The 21,958-nt window shown below is 33.6% G+C and overlaps 4 protein-coding genes across 6 annotated transcripts; 2 read left to right on the plus strand and 2 right to left on the minus strand.

Moving 5' to 3' along the window:
• Window positions 1-216: 216 nt before the first annotated feature.
• LOC116770026 (target of rapamycin complex subunit lst8) lies at window positions 217-3,894 on the plus strand. Its single transcript, XM_032661357.2, has 7 exons — window positions 217-561; window positions 832-984; window positions 1,116-1,177; window positions 1,261-1,414; window positions 2,283-2,473; window positions 2,877-3,019; window positions 3,559-3,894. The coding sequence occupies exons 1-7, from the start codon at window positions 394-396 to the stop codon at window positions 3,672-3,674; spliced, it is 987 nt and encodes a 328-aa protein (XP_032517248.1). The 5' UTR covers window positions 217-393; the 3' UTR covers window positions 3,675-3,894.
• Window positions 3,895-4,059: 165 nt separating this feature from the next.
• LOC116770025 (ADP-ribosylation factor-binding protein GGA1) lies at window positions 4,060-8,145 on the minus strand. 3 transcript variants are annotated; one of them, XM_061527942.1, is made up of 8 exons: window positions 7,991-8,145; window positions 7,624-7,922; window positions 7,123-7,389; window positions 6,673-6,883; window positions 6,273-6,539; window positions 6,044-6,167; window positions 5,388-5,970; window positions 4,060-5,015 (listed from the first exon to the last, which is right to left on the minus strand). In XM_061527942.1, the coding sequence occupies exons 1-8, from the start codon at window positions 8,025-8,027 to the stop codon at window positions 4,809-4,811; spliced, it is 1,995 nt and encodes a 664-aa protein (XP_061383926.1). In that variant the 5' UTR covers window positions 8,028-8,145; the 3' UTR covers window positions 4,060-4,808. The 3 variants fall into 3 exon arrangements, with proteins under 3 accessions (XP_061383926.1, XP_032517247.2, XP_061383927.1); XM_032661356.2 differs by having other exon boundaries at window positions 6,044-6,170; XM_061527943.1 differs by lacking the exon at window positions 7,991-8,145 and having other exon boundaries at window positions 6,044-6,170; window positions 7,710-7,870.
• Window positions 8,146-8,485: 340 nt separating this feature from the next.
• Window positions 8,486-9,332, plus strand: LOC116770403 (essential MCU regulator, mitochondrial). Its single transcript, XM_032661866.2, has one exon. The coding sequence runs from the start codon at window positions 8,598-8,600 to the stop codon at window positions 8,862-8,864; it is 267 nt and encodes an 88-aa protein (XP_032517757.1). The 5' UTR covers window positions 8,486-8,597; the 3' UTR covers window positions 8,865-9,332.
• LOC116769970 (protein flightless-1) lies at window positions 8,960-21,703 on the minus strand. Its single transcript, XM_032661209.2, has 23 exons — window positions 21,548-21,703; window positions 21,347-21,457; window positions 21,035-21,273; window positions 20,717-20,878; window positions 20,109-20,323; window positions 19,580-19,802; window positions 19,268-19,509; window positions 18,790-18,940; window positions 17,852-17,984; window positions 17,509-17,622; window positions 16,369-16,551; window positions 16,036-16,169; window positions 15,715-15,889; window positions 14,876-15,039; window positions 14,376-14,502; window positions 13,938-14,059; window positions 12,868-13,081; window positions 12,284-12,541; window positions 11,546-11,655; window positions 11,207-11,357; window positions 10,863-11,027; window positions 10,464-10,577; window positions 8,960-10,094 (listed from the first exon to the last, which is right to left on the minus strand). Exons 1-23 carry the CDS (start codon window positions 21,608-21,610, stop codon window positions 9,960-9,962), a joined length of 3,705 nt encoding a protein of 1,234 aa, XP_032517100.1. The 5' UTR covers window positions 21,611-21,703; the 3' UTR covers window positions 8,960-9,959.
• Between the last annotated feature and the right edge of the window lie 255 nt (window positions 21,704-21,958).

The raw sequence follows: 21,958 nt of genomic DNA on the forward strand, positions 1-21,958 counted from the left end.
ATAATATACTTACCCAATTACATGTGAATGTTAGAAATTATTGACATTTTTACATGTAAACTTAATTGTTCTATATACAGTTAAATGTAGAAATTTATTGCATTAGAGTTTTTAAAAAAAGTTCTTTTAATTACATTACTATCAACATAAAATCTTTAAGGTTTTCACATTTATTACTATTTGTAAAGGTATAAACGAGCGTTACACTCTCGATGGCATTTGCTGTCAGATTCTATACGTCAATTGAAATAATGTATTTTTAACTTTTACTAAACATTTAAATAAACAAAATTTTGATATAAAGTGCCTTCAAATAGATTGAACTCAAAATATAATATTTTTCGTAATTGCAATGTTAAAGAAAACAAAGATTCAAATTAAGTAAATCCATTAATGTTAGTTATAGCCGGAGTGTCGATTGTTTTTAATAATATGTCTGGGGATAGCGCCGTGGGAAGCGGCTCTCAAGTGGCATTGGTAACTGGTGGATATGACCACACGATTAAGCTATGGCAGGCTCACAGCGGCGTCTGCTTGCGGACCATGCAGCATCCGGACTCGGTAACCTATAACATGATCAGATAAAAATGTTAAACCCGAACTCGCCGATTGCACATTTTAGTAAATTCTTAGCGCCCTTTAAGAAAAGGTCCATAATTCATGAATTGTTCATTCATATGTGCAGCATGCAACCAACTTTATCGTCAGATTTCTATATCTATTGTTCAACAAACAAAATCTTAATTTTCATTACCTATTGCATGCCTATATCTGTTAGTTCCTCACTGTCAATATATTTCATTTGTTTTTTATGTTTATTATGTTATATAGCAAGTCAATGACTTAGAAATAAATCCAAACGGTCAAATGGTAGCTGCTTGTGGCTATCAACACATCAGGACCTATGACCTGGCCAGCGCCAATCCCGATCCAGTTATGAATTTTGAAAATATAATTAAAAATGTGTCAAGAGTAGGCTTTCAGGTATGTCATTTGGGATTGATAGAGGGAGAGTTGTGAGATATTTGTTTATTATGTAGTTGATATCATAATTTTAGAAACTATTTATGAGCTTAGGAGAGAAAATGGTTACTTATAAGTGATAATTTTTGTAGGAAAATGGTCAGTGGATGTACACTGGCGGTGAGGACTGCACAGCAAGAATATGGGATTTGAGGTAGTACAGTTCGAAATGTCACATTGTACAAACTTTTTTACTATTGTATAAAATTTCTTACATCTCAATATTAATATTTTAAGAGTGGGTCGGCCATTTCAATGTCAAAGGATATTTGAGGTCCCTGCTCCGGTAAATGCAGCAGTTCTTCATCCGGATCAATCTCAGATCATGGTGGGTGGACAGACCGGCATCATACACATATGGGACATAAGGACTGATCATCATGAACAGTTGGTAACAACTCAACATTGTTTATAATACTTATTATACAGTTAACTTCAGTTGTTGAAAATTATGAAATGGTATGAATTTACTGTTTAACACTTGGATGAATTTTATATAGCACTAGTTACCAGCCTTGGCTACGCACGGGCTTTTTACAAAAAAATATAATATAGCCTATTTAATTTTGAGAATTTTTAAACTTATATTATGATAACTTTTATATGGTACACCTGATTTAAATGATTTAAAAAGTAATTTACAGATACTGATGTAGGCTTGAAAACGAAGTAATTTATTTTGATAAAACTTAATACCGTATTTATGTAAATAGCTTTCTAATAAACGTTTTAGGAATGCCATTTTTTAAAAGTTGTAAAATGGATATAATATGTTATCCTTAAGGTACAGACATATGCCATCGCGGACTTTTCTGTAGACCTATATAACATACACAATTCCACCATATATTATTTTGTTACATCTCAAAGCCTTCAGGCAGCGTTTTCGTTAAAAGATCTCGGACGAATCATGTTTTCCCGACATTCAACAAATATCGATAATGTGCACCCAAGTAAATACAAAAACTTAACAAATTATAAACTAACAGCTTCCTCGGGAATCCCGCTATCGAGTCGTGATAACTACTTGTTAATCGGTGCAGTAGTTTTTAAGTTTATCGCGAACAGACAGACGCGGCGGGCGACTTTGTTTTATAATATGCATCGATTTGAGCATAATTTATATATTACACACTTGATCCAAATTCTCAATAATGTTTTGATTTTTAAAATGAAAATGTTACTTAATTTTGCTACTATATTTAAATATAATATTCAGAAATGTTATCATTCTAAGCCTTAATTTCTCATCCATAAAGATTCCGGAAGCCGAAGCGAGTATCCAGGACATAGCTATAGACCCTGAAGGTAAACTGATGGCTGCGGTCAACAACAAGGGCAACTGCTATGTGTGGTCGCTGGGCGGCTCGCCGCCTCGCCCTGTGCCCAGAACCAAACTCCAGGCCCACAAGAAATATGCGCTCCGCTGCAAATTCAGTTATGATTCCACGTGAGCCATATCAACTGTATTTATACTAACTATACATTAAGTAGCCCAAGTGTGCTGCGAGCTGGTTGCCCCAAATTCTCATCCCATATTCCACCTTCATTTATCTTCAATAAACCAAGATAATATTGAACAATAAGTAAATTCTTTGTTCTTGTTGTTTATGGTCTGTCTGGAGATTAGAAATTTTGTATTCGGCTTTTTACCTCAAGCAGGCCATTTGGAAATAAAGCTCTCTTGGTTACACGGCGTATATGTAAGAAAGGTAATTCCTATTAAACTTTCCTTGGCCGTTTTTTATTTCCTCGGTTCTGGAATGTTTTGTATAAACAGTACAAGTATATTACATTATAATTAAAGATCTATTTTGTGCGGAACAGATATGTAAAGTTTGCTACTGTCCCAGTATGTTAGTGACTACCTCAGGAGACTGGTCGGCTCGGGTGTGGCGCACCTCCGACTGGAGCCTCATGAGGGAGCTGAGACATGACTCGCAACGCTGGGTGTGGGACGCCGCCTTCACGCTCGACTCTCGATACCTCTTCACTGGTAACTATTACATTAAGTCATCTCATTTTTTTCATTTAACATACCTTATGTTCCAGCCACCAAACAAATCATGATTAATTGATAATTTAAGTTCAGATTGAAGTGCCTTAATAGTCTTTTTCACAGTATTCAATTGATTGCAATTTTTTATAATAGTATGAGCTTACTTAATTTTTTATGTTCTTATTTTCTTTATAAATTTATTTAAAACTATAAATATATAAAATTCATTCACAATCAGTTTGTATAACGATCATCATATATGAAAGAAAGTCGCGTTAGTTACACCACTTGTAACTCAAGATTCGCTTCACGGGTTACGCTGGATATTGGTGGAGAGATAGTTTAGAACCAGGTAAAGGACATGGGATACTTTTCATACGATCGAAAAATATAATATTAAATTGAAAAAATCTTTTTTACTGCCTTAAGGAGGAATAGTTTGACAAGTCAGGTATACGTGCCTAACTTTGAAAGTAAAGCAGACGAAATCGCGGACAAAAACTAGTATGTGGATAAAACCTGACAATTAATTACAGGTTCGTCTGATAGTTACGCTCGTCTGTGGGATCTGGAAAAGGGTACTCTTGAACGAGAATACTGCGGACATCAGAAGTCAATAACAGCACTGGCGTTCAGAGACCAAGCCGTATAAGTCCCAGCTGACACAAGTACATAAATATATAAGAAAGTTTTGTAATATATAAGTTGTCTTTTGTTACTCTTTATTGATGAGGAACAGAAAAGATTGCTCGCTTAAGTCCTGCTATGGGATGTGTGTATCTCTAGATGTGTTCAATGCATTTACTGTGTAAATATTATTTAGACATACTTTGTACATAATGATTTGATACAGAATAAAGTATAGAAATAAAGGCTCCGTTTTCCTTCGTCTGCAACTAAGTTGACTTCACTTAACTGACAAAATCTAACAACTGGAGAAATCTTAAATATAAGAAAAATATACATCTTAAATCTTATCTTTTACGTATCATCATCAATGGCAATGCGTCAGCTGGATGTTTGAATAAAACAATCGGTAAGCAGATATTATTTACTCTTCATATAAATATTATATTTGTATTTAATTCCGATATTGAATATTGCACAGCTAAATAAATAATAAAATTTAAAATATTCGTATGTAGATAACGAATACTTTGCTGTTATGACGTTCAGAAACACAATGAAACTTAGATAAAGTTTTAATTAAACATATTTTAAAATATTAATTTAAGAATTAATCGTCTTCAATGGAATGTCGAAACTTAGTTTGAAATCCGACTAGAACCGATATTAAATGCAAAACATCACAATAAAAAACATGTCCGCTTATATGCTCCTTATAAACGGGTCACTTTTTTCAAATCTAATTATATATTTTGTTACTATTGGCCTTTTCATAGTTCTCAATTGTTAACTAATTTATGACTTAGGTCATTTTGAGTTACGTTCAATAATGTGAGAGCACGAAAGTGGCAATGAAAGTAAAATATACACAACCCTAAATATATAGAAAATACGTATTATTTCAAATGAAATAATTAAAATGAGATCAATAATTTTGTGCGTCTGGAAACGGTACATTAAATTCATAATTACCGTACGTTTAGAAATTTACGAAAGTAAAAAGATTTTTGCCGCAGAAATACTATATCAGTATTATAAATCATTTACACTTAAAATTGTTAAACAACTAAACATAACTTAGGCCACTTTTGTGCAATCGAATCACTAACTCCTTTATGATTCATATCGAAGTGTTACCAGATATTATTGTTTAATAATATTATATATCTTGAAGTGGCAATACCACTTCGCCCATTTCACTGCACGTGTCCCCCTCGATGGTGTATGTGAGTACGAAACGAAGTTGTAGTGATGTGGACGATGGTGTTGCCAGCAACATGAGCTGTGTTAAGGCTGGTGGTGGCAGGAACGGGTTATACACCGGAAGTGACGTACCGGATGCTTCTAACAAACGGACCTTACAACCCTGAAAACAAGACAAGATAGATACTCAGAAAAATTTACAATTCAATTCAAATTAAGAGGTTTTTTTAATTTTAAACTCTGAACGGTTGAAACACAAAGAAAGCAATACAGAGTTTTATCATCAGAGATTTTCCTCTACCACGTTTTATTCTTAAAATATTTACATGGAACCAAGTTCGCATAACATCTGACAAAAATAAAATAATTACGTTTAAATATAAATAAAACAACATCTGTCAGTAGGTCAGAATATGAAAGGGCATTGCTTTAAGTTTTTTTAAGAAGTCTAAATACTACTGGCTTCACACTCACCAGTTTTGTAGACAGATTTTATTAAATCAATGACTATTAAAAGATCCAAAATCATTATTACCTTAGGAACGACAGCTTGGAACTTGTATTCCTCAATGGGCATCTTACAATTACTTGTAGTTGATATAACAACAACATTGACATCAGGCCTCGGTTTATCTTTACAGAAATGCAGCACCACCTTCAAACCATCTTCTTCCTCAAACGCTGTCATCGGAGGTACTTTACTGGGGTGCACACTTTGTAGGGTGACATTTATGTCTGATAGAGGTTTCAAATCACATTTACTTTTCATATCTTTTTGTTCAGCCTTAATTATCTCCTTTCTGTCATCTGCTATAATACTATTTGTCTTATTGTCACCCGTTAGTCCTATATCTATAATATTGTCTGCTGAACTGTCCTTTGGGAGACATATATTTTCTACATAGTTGGTTTGATCGTCTGAACTGATATCTACCATCACATCATCATTTGGAGTGGTTGGTTTTGATGAATGTGCCTGTGGGGAGATATTGACAACTTTCTCTACTTTCTTTGTGAAGAAATCTAAGTCCAGTATTGCGTTATTGTTAGCAGTTTGTGTGTCATGTTTAGGTAAGGTCGTCTCCAAAGCATTCATGGGTATCTTCTTTGAATGTTTACTGTGAACATATTTTATAGTAATTGTTAAATATAATGGAACTTTTTCTAAAACATACATTAACATAAACTCACCTGTTAAAATTATCGAGACGTTTGACACTATTAGGTAATGATTGTTTCATTAACTGTTCACCCAATGTGTCCAGTTCATGCCACCCTTCAACCTTCTTCTCTTTCGTTTCCTGTTTCCCATTATCTTCTGAAAGAAATATTAAATTTTCTTACAAATTAAAATTACATATATATTAAAATTTAAACAACTATTTCCATAAATATTTAAAGTTTCAAACTAAAGTATTACCTATAGTCATCAAATTAACAGGCTTCAATGGCTCTGCAATATTAGTGACTTCACCGTCATTGTTGAAGATATCTCCTAGCTCATCAATCGTTGAAGGATTTGTTTTTTGTTGATGTGAGTTAATGCTGGCTCCCGCAAAGTCCAACAAACTGTTATTAGTCTGAGAACCAGCTGTATTACCGTTTGATTTGTTTTTCTTGTCATTAATAAACTTATTGTATTCCTCGAACACCTCATCGAGAACATCACTTGCATGTAATATTTCCGCTGAAATTTAAGTATTGATAATAATTATACTATTAGGAATAAATAGGTTATTTTTACATTTTTTATCGTACCAAACATTTTTAATATAAAAAAAAAACTATTATTGTAAATAACAAATGTTACTCTGACTCACATAAGTTATCTGCCTGAGCATCCGAAGATGCCAGTCTTTGCAGTACTGGCCGCAGTCGAACACAGCTAGCATGCAGTTCATGAATCAGCTGCTCCTCATCAGCAGACGCGTCTGCTGAATGTTCCAGCAGGTCTTTTAGTAGCCCTGCACTATCCAGAGCCGCTATAACCTCCTGAGCTTTACGGCTATTCGCTTCTGTCCGCCTCTCCTCCTAAGGAATTAAAAATAAGAGATTATGTAGAAGAATATTAAAAGATTAAAAAGTTCTAGGTAAGCTTTCTGTTTAAGATATTTTCCTGTTTTCAAAATGATATGATATATGAATGTCAATATATTTTATGGATAGGATTGTTTCTTATAAATATTGCAAAATATTTTGCCACTCTTTCAATATAAATGTTACCATCTCTTAAAAAAGAAAGTTATGTAATTATCTCTCGTAACACTTACTTCTCGAACCATAGTTTTAATAAGTCTATTGGCATGCTGCAGGTCTTCTGGCTTTTTGCTTTGGAGTAACTTCTGCAATAACTTAGATTTTTCCTCATCTTCAAATATAGCATTCTTTGCTCTCAAGCGAGGAATGTTTGTATCCTCTGGAGGTAGTGGTGGAGGGGTTTCTTTGATCACCCCTTGGTTTTTGAGCATGTCATAAGCAACTTTAAACTTGGTTTCTTTTGGAAATTCTATCGACCAGGCATGTATAAGTTGGAGAACCTACAATTGTTTAAAAAATATTAATGCAAGAATAAAAGAAATGTACTAATAAGATTAAATATATATACAGTTACTTCTTTTGAAACATTGGCTTGTTAAAGTGTGGTATTTTTTTACTCTTTTACAGTGATGTAATATTCAACTATAACTAGTAGCAATTACACATATATTATAATTTTGGGTTTAGTGAATGATATATTTTTTTTATATAACATAGTATTTGCGTAAACTGACCATTGTCCTCACTTCAGGTGCAGTTTTGTCTGCAAAATGTTTAGGTGAAACGAGTTTAATCATTTCATTAAGAAACCGAAACTTGCCAATCTCAGAGTGAAAATTAGCATCTCCACGACGCATACAACGATCTAACATGGATAATGCTAAAATAGCTTCTCGAGCATTTGGTGAGTGAATACGGGCTGCTAAGGCTTGAGCGGCATATTGTGGGCCTTCTGCTGACTCTCGCATTATAGTATAGAAAGCTTCCAAAGCAGCAACATCAGGTTGTGGTAGAGATTCGTGAGTTGCTTTTACTGCGAAAAAGACTTTATTAAATCACACTTACATATTTTTTTTATATAATAAGAAAAGTGTCACTTACAGATTAACGCTTCCAAGCTTGTTAGTGTGATATTCATTTTAAAATAAAGCACTTGTATGCGCTTTATTATTCTTTATTTTCATTCGTTTTCAATGTATTTGCTATTGCTAAATGTCATCATTTTGCCGTCCAATTATTATTGACATTTTATTTTAATATCTTGACTCGTTTATGAATTAAAACAGATTCAATATTTATACATGCACATTTTTGTCATACATTGATTTCGTATGAACGTTAATATAATACATTTTTTCTATAATATCAAGAAAAATATAAATTTGAGTATATTTTTGGTGATATCACTTTTTTTATGAAAGTACGTACCAAAAATCTACAACGAATAAAATAGAAGTTTATGTTTGTATGTAGTATTTCATATTCCGGATAAAATAATTTAAATTCCAATATATATTGATTATTTAAATAAAAACTAAGTATTTCTTTGTTTCTATACTCTGTGGGCAATCGCCTAAATAAACCGTCAAAAAGTAAATGATAAATTGTATCCTATGGACTGTCGTGTCTCCTAACGTCTGACACAGGAATAACTTGAATCTCAGTTGCTAAAAATAATTTTGTTAAATTTGCATAGATTTTACTCAACATGACCTTTTCTAGGCTAACCAGGCTCATGGTTCAGTCGAAAACCATCTCTAAACATGATAGGAAGATCCAACGAAGAACGGCAACTACCACTCCAACAGGAGCAATTTTACCCGAACCTGAGAAAACTCCTTTTGGTCTTCTGAGTATTGTGGCTGCTGTTATTCCAGGCCTACTCATCGGAGCGGCCATAAGCAAAAATATTGCTAATTTCTTAGAAGAAAACGAACTCTTCGTGCCTTCTGACGATGACGACGATGATGACTAAATGTTAAAAGATTTATAAGACGGCAAGTAGTTTCATTAATAAAATGTTAAATATTACTTGAAGTATCTGTGCGGGTATATTAATAAAAAAAAACCTTTAATTTTATTAATAATAATTTATAGTTACAGAAACACATTGTAATCATTTTGTGCTTATATTCTAGATTATTTTTAAAAGCATACTTAAAATATTGTTATCCAAATTAATACAATTTTAGTGGTTATGAAGGTTTGTCTAAGTCATAAATTATTTACAATGTAGTGATAGGTATAATTTTATACATATAATATATCTATATACATTTTAAGTTACAACTAATGAATATTTTTCAATAGTAACATGTATGTATTAAGCAATCCCTGCTATGCTAGTCAAAGGATAAAATAAAGAACAGAATTTTAAGAAATCTCAATATACTTGTGCATAACTATAAGAAATTTGTGAATAAATATATCGGTAATGGCATGACTCAGTCTTTTATTAACGTTCTCATGATGGGAAGATTTTAAATAAATTAATAAAACATAAATATTCACCTAATCAAATTTCATTAATACTTTAGAAGAGTACTAGCTTTTTTTTTTATTTAGCTAATACTTAAATTTCCATATAACGACTGAAAATGAGAAAATAATTTATAAAAGACCTATAGTTTATAAGAAATAAAAACAAAATGCTAGAGTCCTTCTCTAGAGTTATGTAACCTTGTTAAACAATCTTTAAAACATAGTTACTGACACTTTTTAAAGTAAACAATAGTGCTGTAGTAATTTATATTGTAGATATCTAAGATTTTCCCGTGTTTTTTAATTTAATATTTTCGTATATAAGTCGTTTTCTATTATTTTAAAAACTACATACACCCCATGTTTCGGTTCCTTCGAGCATGTAGTTTTTAAAACAGTAAAAAAAGCGTAGTATCCGAAAATCTTAATTTTATTTAAATGAATCCTTGTGAAAATCGTAAATGTCATTAATTTATATTTTTATACAGATAATACAAAGAAAACTATACGTATAATAATTTCACAGATTTTCCTTAATTTTGTTAATGAGTTATTTATGGCATGGTTTATAATTTATACTATATCTAGTTTATTCTGGAGGTTTCTTGTGTTCCCCCCAGCCGTGGAAGCACTTGGTAAATCTCCGAGACTCCTTGTCCTTCAATGTGAGGAACAGTTTTCGAGGTCTGTCTGGTTGGGTCGTTTTCATATGCTGAATGTATACCTGTCATATTTTTAATAAGTAATGAAATAAAAGGTTTTTAATTTTAATTTAATGGGGAACTTAACTAAGTAGCATTTTCAAAAAAAAAATCGTTTCATTCATATAAGAGAAGAACAGATAAAAATTTTCACTATATATTTAACTACCTATTGTCTAAGTTGTTTGATAAATAACAAAGTTTTTGTGTTACAAAACATACTTACTTATCTTAATGTGCTGCATTATTAAAAAAATAATGCTTCTTAAATGTCTATATCTTTATATTAAATCTATTCTTGATAGTGGCTAAGTGACCGAGATACAAAATTTAGGAAAGGTTATTAATGATTGTAATTGATAATAGATGAGGGCTCATCATTTATTGATTACCTGAGCTGATTTATAAGCCAGTTTGATTTCCACCTCTGAACATCTCGCACCGAGCCACAGGAACACTTGCTCACCATTGTCCAGTATCATAATATCATCATCAGCGAGGTCATCCTTAAACATAAGTTATATAATTCCATTAGGTATACAAGTGTGTATGAATATGATATCAATGATTTTTGATAAGCAATTTTATTATGGAGTATATATACAGCATACACAGACATATATATGTATGTATAGACATATATATATATATATATACATATATATGTATGTGTGTGTGAGATAAATTCAATGAAATTGCATATTCCCGAATTTTTATGTGATCTTGAATTTACCACTTAGATTAAAAAAGAACACAGTAGCTAAACGACATAGTACGCAATATTTACTTACTTGACAGAAGTCCGTCCATTTCTCAGATACAGTGAAGTATCCCTTTTCGTTGGAACATCTGAAGAGTCGCGTGTAGTTTAAGTATTCGGCGTCTTCGTCATAAGGCTTTCGCCCGCCCAGCGCTACCCAAAAGAAATTGTCAGGTTCACTGCCCTCTGTTAACACCTGGGATAATAGAAGTTTTAATGTAAATTAAAGTATTACTAAAAATATATTTATATATTATAAATACAGTTTACTAAACTATTTAAAGAGACTTCTTCTCTGATATTTTCAAAGGATTCATTGACTTGTTTGTTAGTGGCCTGTTTAATAAGGTATGTGTTTGTTTTTTTGTCGTGTACCTGTAGACTGACGAAATCGTTATTAAATTTCTCATTGGCGATGAGTTCTATGAGACGGGCGGAGTCAGCGTCGCTCTTGGAGCCGATCCAGGCGTACACGATCGCTGACGACTCTTCCTTAGAGCCCTCCAAAGGAACGTTCAGGATATAACTGATAGGAAATTAGAATTTTTTATAAATTAGATGGACTTGTTTATACTGTATACATGTATAAAAAAGGTTATTTTTGACGAGATATTGTAAGGTAAGTATAACGAGCGGATGTTATTTATTTGATTGTGTATTCACTGTTAATATCGTAGTGTGAACTGGTGTTATATGAAGGGAAGGTCTCCTTACCAGAAAGCACTGTTCAGCACGCTGGCATCTGGTTTGACTTGCACAAGTCGCGTACATAACGATGAGCCATTACTCCGGAGCTCGAACAACTCCACTGGCGGCCGGCCCTCCTGTCACAGAGGTTGTCTCGTTATATTTAAGAATAAGTTAAACACGTACTTGTAGAAGATAGCTTATGTAGACATCAGATAGACGCGATGTTTATCGAGGTTGCTAACATCACTGTTTAAAAATTATATTCTTTATTATAATTTTACCAATCATTGTATTGTATACGCTTACATCGAGTAGCTCGTGCATTAAGTTTATATTGTAAGGTTTTTTTTTATAAAATTAGTTTAGAGTATTTTTTTTCTTTTACCCTCCCTCCGTAGCTAACATAAAAAGCATACATTTAAGATTCATTTTCTTATTTACTCTTTTCTACTCGGCCACAGATAAAATCAATAACAATTAAAATTAATTCAACAATTATAGGTAAACGATAGTCTACACATTTTTAAATACCATTTTATTTTAAATTGAAATGAAAATCATTTTAAACAGTCTAAAACTAATTCACTGTAATTTTATAGAAATAAAAAAACATCTTTCAGTATAAAAAAAATGTGCAAATATTAAGTATGTACGTTCTTTCAAGGTTAGTTATAGCAAACTCAGTTTTGAGCAAAGGCGTTGAACTTAGAAATTTGACCATTGAATGAAAAAATACTGCCAACTAAAATTATAACAACCTACCGGTTTTAAATTTCGTTTTCCATCTCGTATTATGAATCTTCTTCTGAAATGTGCCATGAACTTGAGGCTCTCCTGTTGCTGATGTGTTCTGACCACGTCTAGTCTCTTGCACAGCTGTTTGAATTTCCTCTCCAAGCCGAAGGTGAATGTTAGCCAGCCCATGTTGGGAGCTCTCCTGCCTTGCCAGAAGTACACCACCCAAGTCACACTGTCGCTCTCCGAGTCCACTTCGTCCGCTTCGGGCGTGTCATCATCAGCCTTTTATATTATAATTATAACATAGTCTATAGTGATATATATTATATGACAAGAAAACAAAATGGAAATTATAGTAGTATGTATTAACCGCAATCAAATTGCTAGATTTAATGCATTACGATTTAGTTTGTAGGCCAATTGGACCATTAGAATTTTTAAAAACCACTATTTATATTGTAAACATTAGTCATTTGAATTAAGAGGACGATTTATAAAAGTTCTATCACAATTCAATGAGAACCTTGAAAGAGTTACTAAGGAAATTAAAAGTCTTGTTTAAAGTGACTATAATATATATTAGTAGGGATAAAGTTTTTAGTTTGTACCTCTACAGGCAGTACGTATCTACAGAGGAATACGTAGCAATCACAGCTGTAAAAGACCCCCAACTCTTGATCTGGAAGACGGACGAAATGTCGGCCTTCCAGAACAAAGGCTTCCATCGCTTCCAGGTCTTCGTTCCACTCGTCAGCGAGACTCTTAGCCTCGGTCGGAGACATGGCCGGCTGACGAGGTGTGAACAGTGCCGATAGATCCGTTCTAGAAACCCACAATTTACGCATAAAATAAACAAGATAAGGATGTGACTAGAAAGAAAATGCACATAATATTTCATCATATCTTTGATAACTTTGTCACCGTGGAAATAACCACTTTCATCTCGTCTGTCCGTCGTCAATGTTAATGTGACGTAATCGAAACAGAGAAATTCATCCCAAAACATAGTTTTATTTTAAATTTGTACTCGAAAATCTTAGATATTGTTATTTGCCAACATCCAGGATCCCCAGCACCTTATGTATAGGCTTTTGTTTGAACAATTTTTAAAAGGCAATTTTTTTTTTGTTAAAAATACGATAATAGTTAGGGTCCCCTAAACCTACTCCTGGGTCGCAAGTCCCAGGCACTGTTGAAGCTCCTCTCCCTGGAACGCGATGGACCGGCACCCGCACGGTGAGGTTTCGTGTCTACTTAACCTTAATAAATAGGTTCAGTACATAACCTTATAAGTCAGTGTCTTGGACAATAGTAAGCATTCGGAATGTCCAAGGTATCACGCCCATTGAAAGTTAAATATATAGAACGCTTAAATCACCAACTCAAATCTGGTCACAATAGCTTAGTAGGTCAAGTCACTGTAACGCGATACCCAGAGATTTCCGGTTCTCATCCTGGTAGTGTCAATGAACTCTTCATACTATAATGAGATCTAAGATTTTCGCAAGTATTCTCATTGAAATAGGACAAATATTTTTCGGATTACCTACGCGTTTATAATTACTTGTTACCGAAACGTCGGGAGTATGTTTTTAACAATCGTAAATCCGAATAGTATTAGTTTAATCTCTCCATATATTCTCTATTTCAGTGTTCGGTAAGAGCATATAGTACTGACTTGGTCTCTTGCTGCCTGGCCCAGGACGTGAGGTCGGCCCCGGTCCTCGCCACAGACTCGGCTGTTCGCGTGAAGTCCACCGCTATAACCTCCTCCCAGCCTTGGAAGTACGTCTTGAACACCTGACACACAACAACACCAATTAATTAATTAAATGCATTCACATGTCTATAATATTCCCTAGATTTTTTCTTTTTCCATTGTAATGACGACTTTGTATTGTATATTTGAAACGCGTGGAAAAACTTTGGTTCCATAAACGTGAGTATAATTTGATGTTAGAGCGACGCTTAAAAAATCCTTATTTTGTTTTTTTTTTTTAAAATACATATTTAAATCTGAACGTGACTTAGTTGGTTGAGGAATTATTTTTTTATAATCTATATTGATAAGAATGTATAATTTTAATATTATAAGAATAACGTTGACTGATAATACCTGTGTTTCTGTGCCCTCCTGTAACCTGGTGACCAGTGCGTGAGGTTCTCTGGGCGCCATACTGAACAATTCCTGGGCGAGCTTCACAGCCGCCGCTCGGACTAAACGTGATGATTTCTTGCCAAACCTGATAAAATTGTGTAAATTGAGATATTTTCAATACTGTCATATATGTCATGTCACAAATAACGAGCAAGCGTCTGTCAATAGACCGATAACTAAACAAAGACTGTTATCTTTCCAGTATTAAGCAGACAACTTTATTACTTAAAGTCTACTGTGTCAGAATACTCAGTGAAAATTGCATAATTTTTAATGTTCTCAGAGAATTGTATATATTCTGAAGAAATTTATAGAGACGCTTTGCAACTAACTGGCAACATAACTTATATATTAACAATAAGGTGTATAAAATCATAAATATATCAAGTTATGTATCTTTTGTTTGTCATATTCAAAATCAACACCCTGTATATGAGCACCTGCTGTACGATACGTACCATACAAACAGATCCTGGTGCGCGTCTAGTATGTACACATTCCTCGTTGCCAGTATCGTCCTTGTAAGAGGTCCTTCGGTCTGAGGCAGTTCCAGATATCCCATGCCGAGCTCCACGCGGTACAGTCTAGCTGGGGACCACGTGAAGTTGTCAGGGACGTGTTCCTGTTGAGATTGAGATATAACTGTAATATTATTCAACATCGTCCAATCGATGCCAACTGCTGAGCTAAGGTCTCTCTTCTCACACGGAGAAGGTTAGAGCATTAATCACCACGCTCGCTTAAGGCGGATTGGCGACTTACAACTTGAAATTATAAGTCCAGGTTTCCTCACTATGTTTTCCTTCACCGTCCGTCAGTGGTGTCAAAACACCCTTAGAAAGTACTTACGACTCGGAAAAAATCCCATTAGTACTGGCCAGGTTTCGAACCCGCGCCCTCTTGCATGAGAGGTGGGCCTTGACGTCCAGGCCACCACGACTTATATTATTACAATATATAAAACAATGCGACATATATCATGTTTTATTGGGACTTCGCTGGTAAAGAAAATTCCTAACCATAATTTGTTCGTAATAGATTTTATTTGGTATTAGTTATTCTGAGTTCAGTAACCGTTATAGCTTGACCGACAAAGGGTTTAAATCTATTTATTTATATATTTTGACTGCGGTAGTGTTATTCTTACGGACTAATTGTTACAGTTTTTCTATTTTAAGTATACCAGTTCTGACAGTACGGTCATCTTTAATATTTTGATGCTATTTATTTGTTTTTTAATAAAAAAAATAATAATAGTTATAGCATAAAATAATTGTCATTTAAAGCAATAACTCACTTCTGCAACGTAAGGCATATCGTCTTCATATCCTAAGACTTGCCAGAAGTTCTTAGACTCTTTTCCTGGTACTTCTGCTATTAATTCGGCTTTGTTCTTCCTCTCTTCTTTATTTATCTTCTCAGCGAACAGCCGCGCCTTGGACTTTAGCGTATTCTTTGCCTTTTTCCCATTCCTGGTGTAAAATTATTGTCTTGTATAAAACGAGATTAAAAATTACATAAAAAATAAGTAGATGGTTTTATAAATAATATTCACGAAAAACCAAAAGTATTTACTATGTATGAGTTTAAGGAGACGATGACGTCACAAAATGCCTACCATAAGTGTATGCGCAATCCCGTGTCAAGTACGAAGACGTATCTCGGGTCGAGCGAGCTCGCTGACACGGGGGATGGCTCCAGATGTATCGAGCTGCCGGCTCCGTGGACGCGGTACAGACGGGTCACGTAGTGCTGGAATAAGGATTGATTAAGAACTATATATTACATATCGATAGTATGATATTGAAGAGAGACTTGCAACAGATATACCAATTAAGAAAAGCTAGCATTAGCTTGAAAACTATCCTTGTTTTTTTCAAGTAATTCAAGCTTATATATATTTTAGGACAGCACTAGTAACCATTACGTTGCCAAATGTCGTTATACTCACCGGATCATCGACGGTGAAGAAGCCTGACGGAGTTCTACTGCCGTTGATATATACAGGGGGTGTCGGGAACAGCGCCAGGAACTCCGGTGACTCGTCCCCTTGTTCGTGTCTCTGGGTGCGTTTGGCTCCCAACAAGTTTCTTAGGTTCACAGCGTGCATTGCTGCACACGCGCCCTTGTCCAACTGTTAAAAATATATTTGGTTATATTCATATAAATTTAATCTAATGATGTTTCAGCAAGCACTATATTTATTGCTATAATTATATATCTGTTTGTACATAAATAAAACGTAGGGTTAAGTTGCATCTACATAAGAGCATATGTTATGTTGTTGTACGCTATTTATTTCTGTTTTATGGTAATTATTATATATCAATATATAACGTTAAAAGGGAAATTAAAAGGGTCATTAAAAATAAAATATTAATGATTATTTGAGAAGAAACTCCTCAGCATTCAATGGATTCACCGTGCGGATGCCGAATCCATCACGTTGCAGGGAGAGGAGCTTCAATAGTGCCTGAGACTTGCGACCCAGGTGTAGGTTTAAGGGGATCTTATTTAACGCGCGTTAAACGCTCACCTCGACCGTCCTAACTCATTTCCCTACCAAACCAAATTTGTAACGAACCTACTAGGGCTGCCTTCGAAGTACTTGTCAAGTATGAATTTATGTTAGGTCTGGACAGGCTTAAGTCTTCTAGTAGGCTGTATAGAGATTTAGCTGTTATGACTCTCGCTCCCACTTCAACCGCGTAGAAATCGACGACGAACCTATTTCTAGTTTGTTCGTTAGTGAGCTCGTAATTTTTATTGACCTTGATGGTACGGTCTTTGGGGATGTTGGTCTCTCGAGGACCGTAAGCCCTATTAGCATAACGCGCTTTAAAATTCGCGAATATAAAATTATGTCTTGTCTTGACGCCGACGCACAAATATTCCATGAGATTTTATATTGTTTCTCATAGATATCCATCATAATGGTCCAAGTATCCATCATCATATAAAAGGAAATTAAAAGTGTAATAAAAAAAGAAAAAAAAACATTTAATGACTTCCACAGATTATATATATATATATATAATCTGTATTATATATATACATATATATATACATATTATATATATACATATCTCACCGTCGCTTTGGATCCAATCCAGAAGTGAATATCCCAAGACAGCTGTCCTTGTTCTTCGATGGACGTCTTCAGTACTATGTAGCAGTCACCCTCGAAGAACTTACCGTGTGCGACCTGGACATACGGGACATTAAACAGATATAAGTGGACACACTAATAAAACAATAAGAAGACACGAAATAATTATTAAATTGTGACATTGAAGAAATATATGATAAGTCTATACTATTGTTTGTATTCAAACATCGCGACTATGGAAGAGAAAGTAAAAAATAATTAATAATTAATATAAATACAATATAATATCAATCAAATTGGTGTTATTATGTGTGACGTCACTTACTTCGTCAACGGGTGCGGGGATGAAGTTCTCAATCTCCCATATCTGGAGACCCGGAGCTTGACCGGTATCCTCGTCGAAGAACTCCGAGTAATCTAACGGTGGTTTTTCCAAACTTTCGTCCCAGCGTTTAGGTCTAATGTAAAATTATATTTATGTAATTGCCTTTAAAGTACATACAAACAATAATTAGAAACGTCACTAAGTGACAGTGACATTGTCGGAGCAATATTGTTGTGGTTTGTTGTGATTTTGTAAAATAAAATTTAATGAGACCTAAGATTTTCGCGAGTTTTATTCATTTAAATGAAACTAGTATTTTTCGGATACACTACGCGTGATTTATTTTTGTATAGAACTACATACTCCCGACGTTTCGGTTACTTTTCAGCAACCGTGAACACGGGCAGAGGAGATGTCGCATTTTTACAAAAATAAATCACGCGTAGTTTATCCGAAAAATACTAGTTTCATTTAAAATACAATTTCCTTTAACCAACTGCGGAGTGTTGTATTATGTATTTTATTTTCGTTTTAATGAGAAATTGCTACAAATTATTTACCATGTATACTGTGTTCTCGACTAAATAAAAAAAAATTACATATGCGTTCAGTTAACACAATAAAATAATTGAATTGAATCTATTGAAACAATTTAATATATTTTTTTGATAGATTTAATTTGTAGCTAGAGTTATATCAGAAATGACTTTCTTTTAAGTAATTATAACAAAATTACCTCACCTACGAATCAGACGATAGAATAGTCAAGTAAGTAATTACGTCATGGAAAAAGGATGCCTAAAAAATTTTTCCTTTTACATTATAATAACCCGATTATATTTCACTTTTGGTGTTCTTAAAGTACTCCAGTCAATATAACCCAATAACCATTTAATGTTGACCCATTCCAATTATAATATTCCATTGTAATTACTAACTTTAGTTCGCTGTGTGGCATTTCATCGTTACTGGTTGCGTGCTGGGTGTTGGCCTGTTCCTGCATTCCTCGAAGGATAACATCGGAGTTGTCAGTCTCACCTCGACGACGGAGACGGAGCTTGCGAGCGATGGGGTCCGACTTACTGATACCTGAATAACATGTCCACCGGGGTCAGATACACTTATAAAATAGGTCATAATATCACTAGATACAGTTTTATATGTAAAATAATTGAATTTATCGAAAATGTTAGCATAAACGTTTTTGTAACATTAATTGGTATTAAACTAAGCCATAATATTTAACTAAGTTCATACATAAGTAGATTATAAGATGTTTTAAAAGTATTGTTATATAACAGAAGAGCATGGTGGCTTAACACAAGCACTTTATGCTTAAAAAGATGTCCACTCACAGTCTATACAAACATAAATTGAAACAATAAACTATTATTATTATTGTTAAAATAGACTAACTATTGTTGTCTGCCAGTTCAGGAGTTGCCGCACCAGCCAATTGCAACTGTGTTTGTAGAGAGAAGTCTATATTATAGTACTGGAGACCAGCTCCCCTCGCTCTCTCTACAGGCTTTGGCGGCATCACCAGGTCCGGGTTGCCATGTAGTTGCAAACTCTCAAGGTCACTCAGTAGATGTATAGCATCCGGCAATGTTATTAATTTGTTTGAGCTCAGGTTTAATTTCTTTAAAGAACCGCATCTGTGGAGGAAATTGAATGAGTTCATAATTTATTTCAATGGCTGCATATTTTTAAAGTCGTTCAAATTACCTGCAAAGTCCCTCAGGAATCATTTCAAGTAGATTATTAGCAGCTGAGAATACTTCTAAATTGCCAAGTTTTCCTATTCCAGAAGGAATTCCTTCGAAATCTAGCTTGTTGTCATCTACATGAAGCCGCCTTAAGCTCTGCAGTTTGCACAGAGTGGCTGGTAAGGTTGTGAGTTTGTTCCGGGATAAATTTAAACTTTCCAGTTTCTGCCAGATGTCCATAGCTGAAAGTAAATTTTGTTGACAGTTTCATATGGACATGTGAGCTATATTGGGTTAAAAACAAATATATTTTTTTAATAAAAAAATAAATGTATCTAATCTTACTGTTCAAGGAAATGATAGATCTATCTACACTTCTTAAATTATGTAATTGTAACACAACCAATGGTATTATACATTCTTTATTGAGAAACAGATAAGTTTTTATAGAAAATTTCTTATTGAACCACATATTTTTTTTTTTAATTGGGTTAATTATCAACATAGGTTTAAATATATAAGTCCTTAATCATCTTTCAGAAACATACCAGTAGATATTTCCGTTATCTCATTTTCACTTAGATTAAGCCTTTTTATATTCTGTAGCGTGTAAAGTGCGTCAGGCACTTTTGTCAGGGCGTTTTTGGACAAGTCAACATCAGATAAATTTATGAGGGGTTCGAGTGATGTTGGTAGATTAGCTAGTGTTCTCTGTGTGTTCCTCATGTGTAATGTCTCAAGGCTTTGTAGAGATGGTAACTGCCTGCGAAAGAAATAATTTCACAATTACTGAGTACATACCTTTGGTACATGAAAGAATAAGTATAGACAAAACAAATATCATGTTTTATTGATTATTTACTATAGTAAAATAAAGATTACATAAAAAAATTATTGAGTGGCTATAAACAAAAAAAGGTTGGTTAAGACTTAGTATCAAGTAAAATATAAATAGGTACATTATTTTTTATTTCATACCCAATAGTTTACCAATCAAAACAAAGTTAATATTATTGTAAGAGAAAAAGCTTTTTTCCTGTTACTATTATATAAAATTAATAATTAAGAAATTTTACTTGTATGGAATATTATCAATAAGTGCTATGAGTACTTCGGCAGCAAACTTGTTTCAATATAATTCAAATAACAAACTCACCTCAATTGAAATAATCCTAATGGGTTATCGTTTAGTATTAAAGTCTGCAGGTTTGCCAACCTTCTAGTCTGAGGGGGCAGAGTCTCCAGTAAATTACTAGATAGGTCTAAAAACAGTAGATCCGTCAACTGAACAAATAAAGTAGGTGGTATGCTTTCTATTCTGAAATTTTAAAAATAGATTTTTTTAACTAAAAGTTATGATTTGTTACAGTAATATTTATAAATGACATCAGTAATTTAAATTATTATCTGTGAAATGGCTTTAGTTACTGTCTTAATATAATATAATAAAAAAAAGATGTTGATGTTTACTTACTTGTTGTGACTCAGATTTAATACAAGCAATGATTTAGCTTTTTCTAGCCCTTCAGGAACTTCCTTTAGCCTATTATGAGAAAGATCTAGAGTAGTTAGATCATCTAATCTGAATAGTTCAGCAGGTATTCCTGACGTCTTCACATTATTATGCCTAACATTCAAAGATCTTAGACATTTTAACTCTGTCAATTCTCCAAATAACTTTTCTAGATTATTCTTTTTTAGTGACAAATTTTCCTAAGAACAGATAAAGATGTTGTAAACAATGTAAAGATATGCAATAAATGAAAACATTCAGGATATATTATACCAATTTCATAAGTTTTCCCAATTCTTCGGGAATCTCTTCTAAGTTTGTTTTATCGAGTCTGAGCCATTGCAAACCGGTCATATATCGGATAGCATCGGGGAATTTGTCACCCTGTAATTAGAGTAACATTTAGGCCACATAATACGGAGGTTAACGATGATATCATTATAGTGTCAAAAAAACATAAATCGTCCAACTTACACTGAAGTCATTGCATGTAAAATCCACACCACGCACAAATGGTAACAAGCCTGTATTTGCCATTTTACTAATAATTTACAAAATTTTAAAAATCGGTTTTGTCTACCCTCCATGAAACACTTTGGAATAATGACGCTGTCTGCTGTCATTGTCAACGTCAATAATTATAAGCACTTGACATTTTCCGTCTGGTTTAAGGTCTCATTCAGCTTTGCGTATATTAACATTTATTCTTTTGTTCAAACTTTTCAAACCCTAATAGAAATATAGTTTTTAAATCTATATTACTAGTATAAACACAAACTTTCGAAGAAACAAGATCGGTATTATATTTTTATTCTCCTCCAAAGTAAACTTACTATCCATCACTCGTTTTAAGAGTAGCTTTTCAGTACCGAATTATTTTAATAA

This window comes from Danaus plexippus (assembly GCF_018135715.1).
Source record: "Danaus plexippus chromosome 13 unlocalized genomic scaffold, MEX_DaPlex mxdp_15, whole genome shotgun sequence".
Taxonomy (NCBI): domain Eukaryota; kingdom Metazoa; phylum Arthropoda; class Insecta; order Lepidoptera; family Nymphalidae; genus Danaus; species Danaus plexippus.

Bases quoted from the DNA above. Each gene is read 5' to 3' on its own strand.
- LOC116770403 (XM_032661866.2), top strand. From the start codon at position 8,598: ATGACCTTTTCTAGGCTAACCAGGCTCATGGTTCAGTCGAAAACCATC.
- LOC116769970 (XM_032661209.2), bottom strand. From the start codon at position 21,610: ATGGCAAATACAGGCTTGTTACCATTTGTGCGTGGTGTGGATTTTACA. The intron at 16,552-17,508 runs GTGAGATATGTA...TATTTTTAACAG, and splicing joins GGATTGGATCCAAAGCGACG to TTGGACAAGGGCGCGTGTGC. The intron at 10,578-10,862 runs GTAAGTAAATAT...CTTATGTTTAAG, and splicing joins AATGGACGGACTTCTGTCAA to GATGACCTCGCTGATGATGA.
- LOC116770025 (XM_032661356.2), bottom strand. From the start codon at position 8,027: ATGAATATCACACTAACAAGCTTGGAAGCGTTAATCT. The intron at 6,540-6,672 runs GTGAGTCAGAGT...CTTAAATTTCAG, and splicing joins TGCTCAGGCAGATAACTTAT to CGGAAATATTACATGCAAGT. The intron at 5,016-5,387 runs GTAATAATGATT...TCTTGTTTTCAG, and splicing joins TCCAAGCTGTCGTTCCTAAG to GGTTGTAAGGTCCGTTTGTT.
- LOC116770026 (XM_032661357.2), top strand. From the start codon at position 394: ATGTTAGTTATAGCCGGAGTGTCGATTGTTTTTAATAATATGTCTGGG. The intron at 985-1,115 runs GTATGTCATTTG...TAATTTTTGTAG, and splicing joins TGTCAAGAGTAGGCTTTCAG to GAAAATGGTCAGTGGATGTA. The intron at 2,474-2,876 runs GTGAGCCATATC...CTACTGTCCCAG, and splicing joins AAATTCAGTTATGATTCCAC to TATGTTAGTGACTACCTCAG.